The sequence below is a fragment of the Gopherus evgoodei genome, chromosome 5, assembly GCF_007399415.2.
Source record: "Gopherus evgoodei ecotype Sinaloan lineage chromosome 5, rGopEvg1_v1.p, whole genome shotgun sequence".
NCBI lineage: Eukaryota > Metazoa > Chordata > Testudines > Testudinidae > Gopherus > Gopherus evgoodei.
Genome location: NC_044326.1, coordinates 73481478 through 73497575, shown reverse-complemented (window position 1 = coordinate 73497575; position 16098 = coordinate 73481478). Strand labels below are relative to the sequence as shown.

The 16098-nt window shown below is 39.1% G+C and overlaps 1 protein-coding gene across 1 annotated transcript in view; it reads left to right on the top strand.

The window, feature by feature from the left end:
• PALLD (palladin, cytoskeletal associated protein) overlaps positions 1–15888 on the top strand; it is a 340242-nt gene extending 324354 nt beyond the window's left edge. The window contains 7 exon segments of the mRNA XM_030563213.1: positions 3134–3228; positions 5920–6052; positions 8467–8674; positions 10197–10362; positions 12504–12616; positions 12619–12636; positions 13814–15888. Of these exon segments, the coding sequence (XP_030419073.1) occupies positions 3134–3228; positions 5920–6052; positions 8467–8674; positions 10197–10362; positions 12504–12616; positions 12619–12636; positions 13814–13986 (906 nt within the window). The 3' untranslated portion in view covers positions 13987–15888.
• Positions 15889–16098: the final 210 nt, after the last annotated feature.

Genomic DNA, 16098 nt, shown 5'->3' with positions numbered 1-16098 from the left:
CTAGGGTAAAAAGTTTCCGACGAACGTGCACGCACGGCGCGCACACCTAACTGGAATGGATGTGAGCAATCACTCGAAGAAGAATAAAAAGTTGTCTGCAATACAGCTCAAGAACTTATTGGATAGTCTGTGCCCCGCTGTGTTATTTTCTCAACATACAATCTGGATAGCTGAAGTCCCCCATCACCACTAAATCTTGGGCTTTGGATGATTTTGTTAGTTGTTTTAAAAAAGCCTCATCCACCTCTTCCACCTGATTAGGTGGCCTGTAGTAGACTCCTAGCATGATATCACCCTTGTTTTCTACCCCTTTTAGCCTAACCCAGAGACTCTCAACACTTCTGTCTTCTATGTCCATCTCCACTTCAATCCAAGTGTGTACATTTTTAATATATAAGGCAACACCTCCTCCCTTTTTCCCCTGTCTATCCTTCCTGAGCAAGCTGTACCCATCCATACCAACATTCCAATCGTGTGTATTATCCCAACAAGTTTCGGTGATACCAACAATGTCATAGTTGTATTTATGTATTAGCACTTCCAGTTCTTCCTGATTATTACCCATACTTCTCGCATTTGTAGATAAGCATCTAAGATAGTGATTTGATCTTGCCTCCCAGTTTTGCCCTGACCCTCCTGGTGTATATAGTGATCAGAAAGCTTTCTTAAAACAAAGGCACTATTTTGGTAGTAGGAATAAAGTGTAAGAGGGAAAGGATTTTTTAGAATTGTCTACACATATGTCTGTGATCTCCCAAACAACTACAGTCCCTCTCTGGAGAGGGGGTTCTTTTTAAACCATGCTATAGTTCTTTGTTTCTCTGTGTCCCCAGGCTTTGACCTATCTTGTCAAAACAAGTCCTGTAGGCTCAGCAGCAGATCAAACGAGTACTCAGAGCCAGTGATTCTGGTATTGTCCTTTTAACAACTTTCAAGGTTTGCTGAAAGGGTGGCTGTGACAGAGTGCTAGGTATGAAGTCAGCACTCTGGAGCTGATGAGCAGACCTGTGCCAAATTGTGGGTGGGGCAGGGCAGTAAGGCTAATTAAGCCATTAGCCAGATCCCACAAATAGGCACAGGAAGGAAGTGAAAGGAAAGAAGCAGGCAGTGAGAGAGAGATTGCTCTCCCTCTGCTTGTAAAGGCGCTTGGTATGCTGTGAAGATAGTGGGACTCAATTATAAATAAACTGCACAGGGTGTTGGACCAGCACCAGGGTCTCTGTGTGGTTGGTACACAGAGACAGAATCAGGGCCAAGGAGGGCCCTGGTATAGTGGCTTATCTTGAGGTGACGGTCTCTTTCCTGCCATTTTTCCAGATAGACTCCTGTTTGGTTTAACTCAAGTCCTACAAAAACACCCCAATAACCAGACCAACATACTGTATTCATTAATTATCACAGGGCACCTCCAAATCTGTCACAGCTCATACAACTATTAGAAATGTAAAAGGAATATCACACACTTTTAACATCATAATGGATGGCTATGTACCATGTTTACTGCACAGGAAAGATGTTGGAATAGCACAGATAGTCCCAATGATATGATTTCTAGCACTCCATATGGGTGTCCACACCAGCAGTGTCTTGAGAAAAAGTCCAGGAAGGTGGTGGTCTAGGCCTTAGAAGCCCCACAGCAGGAACTATCCCTCCTAAGATATATGAAATCCTGCCCTTCTGTCTGGAAGAACTTGAGGTTCTCCCCTTGCACTACTCTTTGTAACCTGCAGTTCCACAGATATTTCAGAGGGAAAGGAGTAAGTTATGTCTTACCGTTATCACTAATTTACTGCGTCAGTGATAGTCCGATCCTTATCCTGGCCGGATGCTGGTATCTGCTGAAACATCAGCAGTCTCTTGTTGGTAGTTGGGAACACTAATGTTTATCCACTGGACCAAACACATATATTTATTCGAGGTCTATGAGAAATTTCAGCAATTTCTGTAACTCGGAATAAGCAGATACTTAGTGCTTAGGGGTCTTGTTAAGAGAGTAGACACTGGTGGAGAATCGGTTTTTAATACAATCAACAAAAAAAACTTGAAATGCACAAATATGTATTCTATTCTTTAGTGAACTAAAATCTTTCAAAAAACTTAGAAGCTTTCTGGTTACTTTGAAATCCTGTTTTCCTCCCATCTATGGCTGAGCCCAAACAGCTATTTACCTCTGTTTAGCGAAGCTGAATGGGATACTCCAACATCTAGATTTCCCACTGTGCTGTGAAATCTGCAGACAGCTGTCCAGAAATCCATATTTTTTTACTGGTAACAACACACAGATGTGCTTCATGAGTACTGGAAATAAAATTCCTTGTGTGGTGTACATTTGTAAAGCAGCAACGTATACATATTATCTATCATAATTGTATTTCAAGGTGACTGCTTTTTTTTCTCTTGCTTTCTGATTTTATGCAATACAACTTCTTTTCTGTATGTGAAGACATCAGTGGTGCAAACAAAACAATGACTGAGCTGCCACAAGCTCTTAGCTCTGTGTATAAAGTATGTAGGTATATTTTGGGTGTGACTTATAGTCAGCAGAGCAGATGGATAATTTTACTACTGGATACTAAGAATCAATGTGAATGTTATGCTGATGGTAAGAACAGTCAGCAGCAGCATTACTAAATGGTCCATCAGTGGGAAGCACAGTCAGCAGCTGGACCATTTAGCAGCATAAATGGAAATGGCAATATGTCTAACTACTTTATTCTACTGGCAATAGGTACCATCACTGCTATCTGTACAACCTGTGTTCCAGATAGTGCAGAAATTTTCCCCTTTTGAAAGGATAACCTTGTAGGATATAAAAAGTAGCGCTTGTAACTTTTTATTGATCATTTTTTGTAACCACAGAGTTGCTTTGGTGTTGTTCAGAGTTGGATTGCTAACTGTAAAAACATTGTTGGCAGTTGGCATTTAACTAACTCTGATAGGAACTGCCTTTTTATGCAAGAAAAGATTTTGAAAGCAAGGCATCTGTAAAATTTGGTACCAACAAGTGAACTTCAGGTTCTGGACATTTATTAACATGTTTGTTTAGTGTTTTTGGGGAAAATCTATTCTGTTAAAATTGTTATTTTTAATTAAATAATTTGTATTTTTTCCCCAACCTCAATGTTTGTAACAGGGCAGAATAAGCTGTACCGGAAGGCTGATGGTTCAGGCTGTCAATCAGAGAGGACGGAGTCCTCGAACACCCCCCAGCCAGCCTCATATCAGAAGGTACCATAGATGTTTTCTTTACACATTCATCACTGCAGCTGCTAACATATTTGCACAAAGGTGCTGGCAAGATTAGAGAGTTGGGAAGAAAGTATATGTGCAATATGGCCACACAGGAAGAAACCTAATCTTCTCTTGTATCCAAAAATCCCTATAACTTTTGGAGCCATGAGATGTAACACAGGCAACTTATGCAACCATGTGATCTTAGTTTTTAACCCTGTCCTCCCTCGCTTCCTTGTTTGCCATGTTCACTTGCTGCATCTTGTCCTAGTCCTGGTCTACACCTAAAACTTCGGTCAACCTAGCTACATCATTCAGGGCTATGAAAATGTCATGCCCTGTGCGATGTAGCTAGGTCACCCCTAACCATCACAGTATATGCAGCTAGGACAATGAAAGAATTCTTCCAGTTTGGTAACCAAGTAGAGGGTCCCGGTTCAAGTGTCTGCTGTGGTGGCATATATTTTTCTGGTCATTGGTTATGCCCACTGCAGTATCTTGCCATCAGCTGCCAATATAACACAGAGTGTAGATAGCACTAATTACTACATTCAGGATGAAATTAATGGATTTTGTTGCTCATATGAACAATTAGCAACTGAGGAAGTATATATGGTACAAATACTGCACGGAAAACAGAGCCCTGCTAAATATTAAATTAGATACTAGAAAGTCCTGATAAACCGTGGTCAGTTGTTTATGAGGATGATTCTCAGATCCCCCACCCTATTTCTCCACTTTATTGTCCTCTTTTCTCAGAATTTTCATATTACCTGATCCTTATTTCTGGACAAGGAGGCCTGTGATGCATTTTTCTCTGGTCTTATAAGCCTCACTCCTGAGTTGGCCAAAAGGCGGTCACTCGAGTGTTGAAAAGCACTTCTCACCCACCCTCACCTAGTGCTATGCAAACTGCCTCCATAAAGTTCCAGGCCTAAATTCAAACCCTTTCCACAACAGTGTGTTGCACACTATCATTAGGCCACTAAGCCCACAAAAGCTAGTTTTGTGTCCATTTTGCATAGTACATGCAGTGGAGGAGCTATTCCAGGACTGCACAGCCACTGATTCTCGTAGGTTGATATTCAATATCCCTCATTGCACTGAATCAGCACCTTTGCAATTAAAAGCCTCTTGTTAATCTGTGACAGGAAGAGCTGCCACTAGGAATTGTGGGTCAGAGCTGCAAGGAGCCTGCAGGTCACTAACTTCTAGAGAAGACAGTGTAAAAGCCTTTTGGAACGGCTGGGGGGGGGGCACTTAAAATTTAGGGAGACGGGAACATGCAGATGAGTGAGCGGGAAAGAAAAGAGAGAAAAGAAGAAACAGAGAACATCAAGCAAGAGATCAGTCTGGCTATGTTCTTTAAAAGAGCTCTCTTTGGTTTTTGAGCCTGTCCAAAAATATTTGTATTTCTCCTAGGCAAAACAAAATGGAAACAGATATGAAGGTTGATATGCAAAAGAAACTCCTAGTACATGCTAACTGAAGGCAGAATTTCACTTTTAGAGCCATGCAAATATTATTAGCCAATGACTTCAGTTACAGTTAAGCAGTCGAGTTTGTTGCAGTAGGGGTGTCACCGTGGGCAGAGTTTGGCCATAGAAGAAATGAATTCATTGGAGCTGCAAGATTGTAGCAGAGGACAGAAACTGGCCATAAATCTCAGTTTTAATATATATTTTTAAATTTACTAAGTAAAATAGGACTTTACAGAGATTGCAAAGAGAATTTTTTGCTAAATAAATATACTTATATAATGGAAATATTGTTACTTTCAATTGAAAAGGAACTGGTTAGCCACAGACAAGGGTACAATAAATAATGGCCAAGAACTGCTGATCACAGAAATTACAGAAAAACTGTATTTTGGGTGGAGGAAAATCTGCAGATTGGTCATATTTTCTGCATTTTTCTTCCCATGTCCTTTTATTTTTACCAAGAACAGTTTAATGTCACAAGATCTTTGTTCTTTAGTTGTTGCTTATGAGCTAAATTCTCATTCTTCTTACAGCACAATGAGTTGCTTTGGAAATTATTATAAATATCACAGACAGATAACTGTTAGTGAGAACAATCCAGAAACAGATGAACAAAATTTAATTCACATTAATGAAATGTAAATAAATGTCTTTAAGTAGTAACGAATAAGATAATAATGGAAAATCTAATGTGGAACCTAATATATTTGTAAATTGAGATAGTCGTTAGCTTCTACTATTTTCTTAAATGTAATTATTGACAGTACAGATTTTCTGACTTAATCAGTAATAGAGAGGGTTTCAGATGTACGAAGACTAAAGCAGAGTTGTGGCTGTAAATAAAGTATTGCCAAAATTCTTGTACATTTCTTTCACAGAATAAATGAAAACTAAAACATATACTATGTATATAAACAAACTACCATGTTAGGTAAGTCATTCATTGTGAATGAGATAATTTTTTACTTCATATCTTTGCTACAAAATGTAGACTGGAATCAAATTAATAAATATAGAGAGTCATATTTAGCTGATTTTTGAGCAAATTCTGCTCTGTTATGCTGGTGTAAATATGGAATTATACAATGGGATCCAATGGAGTTAATCTAGATTTATACCAGTCTGAGATCTGAATTTGGTTCTTCAACTTCATCAGAAACATGGGGAAATGCCTGATAAACAAATGTATTTCATATATTATTTTAAGACCTCGATCTCGATCAAGGGACAGTGGCGATGAAAATGAACCAATTCAGGAACGATTCTTCCGACCTCATTTCCTGCAGGCTCCTGGAGACTTGATTGTTCAAGAAGGAAAACTCTGCAGAATGGACTGCAAGGCAAGTATCAAGTTTGTTCAAATTAGTGTTTCTGTTGAACCAGAGAGGGAACTCTGTTCAAATTCAGCTGTATCCTGTAATACTCATGCACCTCTGATTTCACTGGGAATCTAGGTACCCAAAGGATGCAGAATTAAACGCAGGATGCAGACTTGACCTTTGGCAAAGCCTCTTATTGGGGCCCACCCTTGTGGAGGGGGGAAGGAGGGGCTAGATGTAAGAAGACTCTCAGTATTTCTTTTCTTAGAATAAAGCCAGCTTGAAAGTTAAGTGACAAAAAAGTAATTTGACAAAATTTCAGACATATGAGTTTATATTATTGATTTATCCAAAAGGTGAAATGAGGTCACAGCATTTCCTACAGCCCACAGCTGGCTGTTGAGGTCCATGAAAACCATGACTAAACGTACTTCAGTTTATTGGAAGGAATGCAAGTCAGTAGTGACTACAGGTTAATGCCACCTTGCTGTACTCATGGCACAAGTTCCTTCCTGGCTAACAGACTGCAACAGAATCCACTCCTATGATGAGCAGCCATTGAGCCCTGTGCTGACAGGGAAGGGCAGCTCACTAATAGGAATAATCTTCTTTTTTCCACTCCTTATTTTAAACAAGAAGTCAGTAGCACAGCTCTGAGAATAATATTAGTCTATCAGTGTGTGCTCTCTCTGCAGTAACTAAACTCACAAGTTGTAGATCCTACATAAGGAATGACTGTGACTTTGAATGCTCCAATGGACATTCTTCGCCACATAGTATATATTATATATAAAATATTACCCTAACAACTTCAGTAGCCCTTTTAAATAAGAGTGAGACAGCAAGTTTCACTGATATGATTTGCTCTAAGTACACACGGTAATTTGAAGTTTTTGCTCTTTTTCTCAAGCACGCATTAAAGCATTAAATTTAACATCTTCCCTTTGTAACACTTACTTTCAACCTGCTACTCTGTATGTATACGTGCCGATGTATATAGAAAAGAGAGACATACTTCCTACACAGGTCACCTGACCTGTTAAGGAAAAATAAACATGAATGAACAGAATGGCTAGTGGAGAGAACTACTGCTAGATAGCATCTAGCCCTGATCTGATTCATCCCTCTGTAGTGGCTTTCATCCTGAAGGTCCCAGAGGTTAAAAACTTATATAAATTAGTGTCATTGTAAAGTATTCCTTTGTAAATTACAGATTGTTTCAATCATTTCTTCCTTTTAAGAAAGTTTCTTGTCCAGTTGCACACATTTCAGTGAACCAGTTCACCTTGATTTGGTTCTAAGCATGAAAGGAGATAACCTTTTCCCTCCAATGGCAGCAGTACCATAGTGTTATTCTCCTAACCCCTTTTCATGTTAGTTGAGAATATTACCTCATACATCCTGTTATGATAAAAACAAAGGCCAAATGATCTTTCCAGTGCACAGCTTAAGGATCAATTCTCTGTTGTACTCATGTGACGTGACTCTGCTAGTAAAAGGAAAATGGACACTCAAAGAGACTGAATGATGGGCCTAAACATTGAGTGGAAAGAGGGACTTTGGGCCACTCTCTTAGCTCAGAGAGAATGACTTCTACAACTGAGTTGTGTAAACTGGACATGCATGTCCATGTGAACAGAGATGTGAATCTAACAAACACACAATGCTTGTTGGCAACCAATCCTTTTAGCCCATTTTGGTCTGTTTGAAATCTTACAAAGGTAGGACCAAACTTAGCTTGGTAGAGAGACTTGTGACTTTGTATAAGATAATTAATTAAAATTCAGACATCAGCTATTACTTTTAAACAATTAGTTTCTCATAATACAATATCTTACTCTTATTTTTCTAAGTAGTATGTATTGTGGATGAAACATCTTTTAACGCTTTCGATGGTTCAAACCATCTGAATCCAAAGTTCTGTAGATGGCATTGTCTATCTATAATAAGCAATACATAACTGGAATGGAATTTGGAGTTCAATAACAGATTACCAATGGGTTTGTTTTTTGAAGGAAAAATTGATTCACAAACCAGTTGTCATCCTTTATCTGTAAATTTCCCACAAGAAAAGAATTCTGAAAGTTTCTTTTCTCATTCAGAATCAAGGGCAACATTCCACAAAGATGACAGGTGATATCCAATCTTTTGTTCTGTAATCTATTACTTTGTTACTTAGATTCAAAATATATTTTAATGCTGAAATCTACTTAGTCATACCTGGGATCCCATTGAAACTTATGGCGTTGTACAAGGTGTAATTTGACCTAGTTGCACTCCTGTGTGTAACTGAGGGCAACATTTGGTCATTGTATTTTGTCATACACACCAAATTTTCTTGCAGAAACATTCCTCCTTTTTCTCTGCGGTATGAAATAAGGAGTTACCTACTGTTCTGTATTGCTAAGACCCTGTTCCATTCTGTTATATTTAAGGTCAGTGGAGTACCAACTCCAGATCTAAGCTGGCAACTCAATGGAAGACCAATTCGTCCTGATAGTTCTCACAAAATGTTGGTGCGTGAGAACGGTGTACACTCTCTGATCATAGAGCCAGTCACAGCTAGGGATTCTGGAATCTACACGTGCATTGCCACCAATCGAGTGGGTCAAAACACATTCAGCCTGGAGCTCATTGTTGCAGGTAATCTCTTCATGCTAAGACTAGGTGTTGACAATTGTTTGAGGCGTACATGAAATATTGAAAATGTAAGTGAAGTTCTCTAGGAAAGACGATGGAATTATTATCCACTAAAATTGGTATCTCATTAATTCAAGGAGGTGAGTGTTTGAACTATCATATGTTCAAATAAATGCATATAGTGCATGGTTACAAAGGTGACAAGAGATGTATAACTGTATTTGTTACTTTGAACCAGATCCTTGTCAATGCTCTGACCACTTTGTGCCCCTCCAGAAACACAGAGGGACTCTAAAACTGCCATTAAACTGACAGATGAAGATACTCCTGGTAGGAAGAAAACTCTGGCTCTGTTCCACTTGTCACTCAAGAATAGGGGCATGCTGAGAAGAGAGAGAGGGCCAGCAGGCACTGCAGCCAGCAGAATAGTCATTACCAGTTGACATTGGGAAAGCAATGGAGCCCAAACATTTAGCTAAGTTTGCCCCCGTCTCTGAGTTCTGTGCTAAACACAACTCAGCCAGCCCCTTGCAATAGCTCCAGTATTAACACTGTATTTTGCAGGGATACAGCAAGTGCTTGGGGATCTGATAGGTATGTAGCAGCCTATCAGGCTGATTGAGAGAAGGAGAGCTTGAAACTCAGTAGGACAGCAAGGAAACTAAAAGGTAACATTAAAAAGGATCAAGTGAAGTCCTCTTTCCTCCAGAGAGGGTATGAGAAAACAAATCATATGACAGATGTTAATCACATCCCTTAATGCACTAATGGAAGACATTCAGATACTACAGTGAGGAGCACAGGCTAAGCATCTATACAAATAGGATGGGGGGAAGTAGTGGACTGTCTTGTTTTAGTGGGGTATTTTAGTTTTGCATTTTGTGGGGATGTTGGTCATATTAGCTCTGGAGCCCATGGTCACAGGACATTCAAAAGACTATATGGAAGAGAAATAAGTTGAAATGACACTATTTATGTTAAAATATTTTATAGGTGAACAATTAGACACAGTGCAGAGCATATGCTGATGGTCAGCTGGGCAAGGAAGAAATTTTATTCAAATTCCTTTTGTGTATGTGCACAATCAGCCAAAAGATATGCTACTACATTTGTCTGAAGTACACTTGAGGCAATAATGGAGACCACAAACCAGACTAGATTGCCAAACTAAGAGGGAGCTCAAATAATAATTGTATGGGATCAGTTTTGACAGCTAATGGGCATACTTCACAGGATCCCAAAAAAGGAAGCCTCTTTCATTTGACAATATTGTTCAGCTGAACTGAGAATTTAAGCATTTCACCCTGCTCTATTAGAACCCATCTTTCTCCTATTAAAGTCAGTCATGGACAGGACAAGTTTTACTTCCCTGAAGTAGGTTCGGGTCTAATGCAATTAAAGTTTACTGCCACTAAGTAGTGGTTTAAAATCTTCTACCATTTAACTGAATAACTGCAATGGAGGCTGAATGGTAATAGAATGTTGTCACTGTAATATTGTTGCCATTTCTTCGGTGTTTTCACAGCTAAGGAAGAACACAAGCCACCTGTGTTTATAGAGAAGCTACAGAACACAGGAGTGGCTGATGGATATCCCGTACGACTGGAGTGTCGAGTCTCTGGGGTGCCATATCCTCAGATATTTTGGAAGAAAGAGAATGAGTCACTTACTTACAACACTGAAAGAGTGAGGTTAGAGCAGTTTAGTATTATATAATTAATCTCACTGACAAGATCAAAGTAAATCATGACTGAAATAACCTTCAGGGGATATGAGGTTGTAAGAATACTTAGTGCAAGGTTCACAAAGGGACTAAAGGTGCCTAACTGCCACTTTAACTACCTAAATCCCAGAATCAGACCATCCTGGGATTCACAAAATCCCCACACAGCTACCCCCAAACCCTGCAGGCACCTAAACTCATTCTATGCTTAAATTTTTACAATGAAAGTTCTGTTTTCTGCCTCTGAGCATGAGCACTGCTGCCCCATAGCAGACATACAAACACTTAAGTCCCATGGTTCACACGAGGGGAAGATTCACAAGCCTGTAGGGTAAACTCTGAGCTGACTTAGCAAATGAGCTATTTGTAAGGGGACTTACTCAAAATGAGTAGGGGGGGTAGGAGGAGGATGACCTCTCTTGTAACTTAGGGGTGAGGGTTCTCAACTGGGATGTAGGAGAGCCAGTATCTCGTGTACCTACTCCAATGAATTTAATTATTTATTCATAGTGGGAAGGATTCAACAGCAGAGGCTGAAGGAGCCCATGTCAGAGTAGCCCAATGGTTAGAGCATTCTCCTAGGAGGCAGCAGATCCCAGTTCAAATCCCTTTTCCCCTTCAAGTAGGGGGGGGGGCTTGAACCAGATGTTTCCTTCAGGCAAGTGCTCTAACCACTGGGCTAGAGAGTATGAGGTTGCTCCTCCCCAACCCCAACCCAGCATGGGTGCTAATGCTAAGAGAGGGTTTGTAGCCAAGGATTCAAGCAGCAGGAGGTGCCTATAACAGTGGCTTCTATGAATCCCTTCCAAGGTGACTGTCTCCCACATTCATTATGTATATGTAAACATATACATCTGGAAACAAAGAATATAGTCCCCCATTCTGTGAGTATCTTAGGAAGCAATGCCTGAAAAAGATTTGAGAACTGTGGTGGATAATCAGCTGAACATGAGCTCCCCCTGTGATGCTGTGACCAACAGAATTAAAGACGATCCTAGGATGCATAAATGGGAATCTCACATAGGAGTAGAGATGTTATTTTACCTCTGTACTTCACACTGGTGTGACTGCTGCTGGATTATCCAGTTTGCTGTCCAGTGATAAATTGGAGAGGGTTTTGGAGACAAGCTACAAGGAATTAAAGCCATGCCTTATAGTGACAGACTCAAGGAGCTCAAGCTATTTAGCTTAATACGGGGAAAGCTAAGGGCATGACTTGTGTACAGTCTGTAAGTACTACTGTGGAACAAATATTTAACAATGGCTCGTCTATCTAAACAGAAAGGAAATGTTCATCCAATGGCTGGAAGTTGAAGCTAGACAAAGCCAGACTAGAATACGATGTACATGTTGTCACTGGAACAGTTTACCAAGGGCTGTGGTAAATTCTCCATCCCTGACAATTTTTAAAGCAAGACAGATCTTCCCCAAATAACCCTTAGAGCCTGTACGCTATACAGGAGGAGGACAGACTAAGTGAGCATACTGGTCCCTTCTGGCCTTGGATTCTACAAGTCTGTGAATAGGAACCTAGCATTGAACTCAGGCTTCGTGAACCCCAGTGACTTTTTAGAGACTTCTTTGTGAACCTAGCCCTGAGTGTTTATTATGTGCTCTTAACATGAAATAATCCTCACAGGAGGCCTGTGAAGTATTAATGTCTTCATCTACAAAAGGGGAATATGAGGCACATGACTTTCTCAAAACTATGAATAGCTGTGTCTCATTCCTTAAAGGTCAAATTTGTTATTCTTCCTCAAAGTTTCTTTTTTGAAGTTTTGACTTGGAAATGCAATGAAACCTGAGCTCTAAAGTAGTGTCTTGAATTGTGGACAAGAAAAAGATTGGTTACTGAGATATTAGCCAGATGTTAATTGTGCAGCTTGACTTGTTTTAAAAATTAAGCTCAGATTCATTTTCCACTTGCTGCGCACATCTCTCTCATTCCTTTAGTGGGAGCTGCATGTTGGTCAAGAGAAATATAACCTACTATCTGTAAATTTGTTGCTTTAAATTTGTGTTTGTAATATGTTTAAACACAATAAACCACATCCACAGTGGCTGTTATGTAATGTAAGTTTTAATAACTTTTTCTTATCCCCCATTTAGTATGCACCAGGATAACCATGGCTACATTTGCCTGCTTATTCAGGGAGCTACAAAAGCAGATGCTGGTTGGTATACTGTGTCAGCTAAGAATGAGGCTGGGATTGTGTCCTGCACTGCCGGCTTGATGTTTATAGTAAGTGCCTTCTATTCTGAGATATGCAGTTAAATAAACCAATCTACCCAAAAACAGCAGTTCTAAAAACCTTAGTTTATACCACAACGCTTACACTGATCTCTTTCTCTTTTGTTTATAGTTTCTTCACAATAATAATGATCCTCATCAAGACAGCAAATACTCTGTCAAGTATACTTCACCACCTTTCAAATACTTACACAAACCAAGCATGCTTGTTTCTTTACTTGCTTGGAATACTACATCTAGCTTATTTACACATGCATCCTTATCAGTAACTCTAGAAAGCAGCATGACATTTTCTTTTGGTCCTTCTTACAATGCTCTGCTAGCATCAGCTTTTAACCTTTATTAGTAGTACCTAAACACGCTGGAGACAGGTGCCAATGGCAGATTCTGTTGTAGTTTACTACTTAATTAGACCAGTACAGTTCTCTATTGTGAACTGATCTTAAACCAAACTTAGATAATGTTGGACAGTAATCTGACCTGTTTATCATTTTGAACAAAATGTTTATTCTTGTTAAGTTCACACAATAATGGGGTGATGATGGTGTAATTGTTACAAAGCAGCAGATCCAAACAGGACTCTGCCTAGGTTTGTCACACCACATTGCAGAGCAGGACAAGGATAATCTGATTTGTTCCATTGGGTACCTACTGGAGTAATTCCATTGAAGATCAATTACAGTAGTGGAGATTAAAATCTGGCCTAGTATTTTCACCCTGGGAGGGAGGAATGTCTTGCAGCATTCTGGTGTAACTTTTCTGGACATCTTGGGAGCAGCAATGGCAAATTTTGTACTTGGCCAGTGGGAATGTAGTCACACTGCAGGTCTTTCAGAAGTAAGGATGGGAGGTGGTTGAGAAGGCTTAGCTGATGAGTTACACAGCAAAATAGTGGAGGCAAACAATTTACAGGCTTTTCTTGTGCAGTAAGGACATAACACAGGTTAAGTGGCACTGACAAAGTGAGAGCAGTGGAGGAGAGAACAGGGTTGACTTGTGTAAATCAGTATATAAAGTAAAAAAGTCTAGAGCTGCTAATTCCCAGCCATTCAAGTGAAGAATTATCGGGAGTTTAGAAAGAACTGAACAGTACAGGAGTGTGCGTATAGTACTTCTGTTATCTAAGTTAAGAAGGGTGAACCTAATTTGTTTTTTTTCAAATCTGTAGCTCAGTGGCAACAACAACCTCAAAGCACCAAGCCAAAGAAGGTGCGTCCCTCAGCCAGTCGATATGCAGCACTTTCTGACCAAGGACTAGACATCAAGGCAGCATTCCAGCCTGAAGCAAACCCAGTTCATCTGACATTGCAGTGTGGCTTGGTAGAGAGCGATGACCTGTAGACCCGAGCTGCCAGATCCATCATTTTCTTTCAAAGCAGAAACACTGAAAGCCATTGCCTTGACCAATGATACTTCTATGTCACTTTATGTAAAGCCAGACACCTTCAAGTACAAAAATCCCCACCGTAACCATATATTTCTTATTCCTACCAAATTAAGAGAGGTAGCTGATTAATAGAAATGTTCACATTGCACAGAAAATCACATTCACTGTTCAGTTCCTTATGCCTATATTGCTAGAACTCTTATGAATAACCTTTTTCATAAAGGCCAAAATACTTCTGAAAAATCTGGTTCAGTTCAGTAAACAGTACAGTATTTATCACAGAGTGCCTTCCTAAGCAAGATGTAGATGCTACATGGTATTAATGGTGTGAGAAGTTTCATTTAAGGCTATTAGTTATATTTTACAATTCAAAAATGTCAAGGCAAAGTGATAGCTACAGAGAACAAGTGCAATATTGTAAAATAAAAACAGGAAGGAAAAGAGAAGGAAAAACTGAAACAAATACCTTGTCTCTGCAATGAGAAAGGAAATACATGCCTTAAAATGTTAGAACTGCCACTACTATACAGCAAGGCTGACACCTTAAGATTTTTTTATTTTTATTTTTTTTGCCAGCAACAAGGCTTATTTACAAACATACTACAAGGCTAATTTAAGCATAAATAAATTGACCTAGTCCAAAATAATGAGAGATGAGGCATAATATACTGCTACCGACTATAAATCCTAGCACCCAAGTAAGGGATACTTTTGGGGGAAAGAAAAATGCCAACAGTATAGTTTTACTACATAAGGTAGCAAAAAGGATTGAGAGGGGGAAAAACTATGGATGTTTTTAGTGTTTGTTTTTTTTTAAAACAGATCCTGAAAAACTAACAGAACACTGCCATTCACATATTTATAATTCCCAAATCAGCAGAAAGCTATGGAGTTTATGTAGTGGACATTTATGACTGTGTAGAGCTTGTGACTATGTATGAGGATTTTAGGAATGTAGAGCAAGTGGAAAAAATGGACTGAGTCTGCAATCAGAGTTTAAATGACAACACATATCTAGGGGTAGGCTAGTAGAATGAAGGTGGAGAAAAATAGAAGTGCCGTAATATATTTTTATGTAACGTGTTAGATGGTGAATGATAAATATTTGTTTCTTCCCTAGTGTACGATAACAGACTAACCATGCTGTGGCTAGGGACTGCATGCAGTAGGTGAAGACTTAGCACAGAGGCTACTTTCAGAATGCAAAGCAATTCCACATCAACTGGACTCTGCCTAGTCTACTGTACTAGGCAGTTTTGGACTCTGAACCAATTAGTTTAGTTGAGATGGCAGAAGAATTTTAATTGGGCCTAAGGGGGGAAAAATTGATGGTACGAGAATACTTCGATATAAAGGAACATGCTGTATTCCTATATGAAGCACATATGGTTATCTTTCATTATTATAATAAAAAGTGTTGAAATCTCTCTCAGCTCAGTTATTCAAGTCCATTATTAGTTTATTGTTTGTGGACTACCATATATTTGCATTACTGCTATACATATATTGTTTCATACCTCTTTGTAAGTATACAAAACAAACTTTTTTTTTTAGTGACTAACCTTTAGCACAGAAGATCATACTAGTCTATGCACATTGGTGCAGGTTATGACCACAGTTACAGCATTGCTTATCTAAATTAATATCATACAGTCTGTCATATGGAAATATCCTACCTATATTTTAGAGTAAGTATGTCTTATTTGCCAAGTTTTTCTTGACTGCTAATTTACTGTTTGTTTAGCTTAACTATCATTATTTGACACCTTTTATTTGTATTTATAAAAAAGTACTATCATTACTTTGGATTGTTGTGCTGACATAATGTGGGTTTAGCATCAATAAATATTACACAATAGAAAATTGTCATTTCATGGGCAAAAGTGGTCATAGCTAGCTATTTCTATAAAGGTATCCAAATATAGAATTTGGAAATTTATCACATGACAACGAGATTAGGATTGTGAGCTGGAAATAAAGTGACCCTTCTTAGAAACTTCAAAGAATCTGAGTTGGTTTAAGGAATCTCCTTTGCTGATTTAAACTTGGAGGGAGGGGGGGAGGAC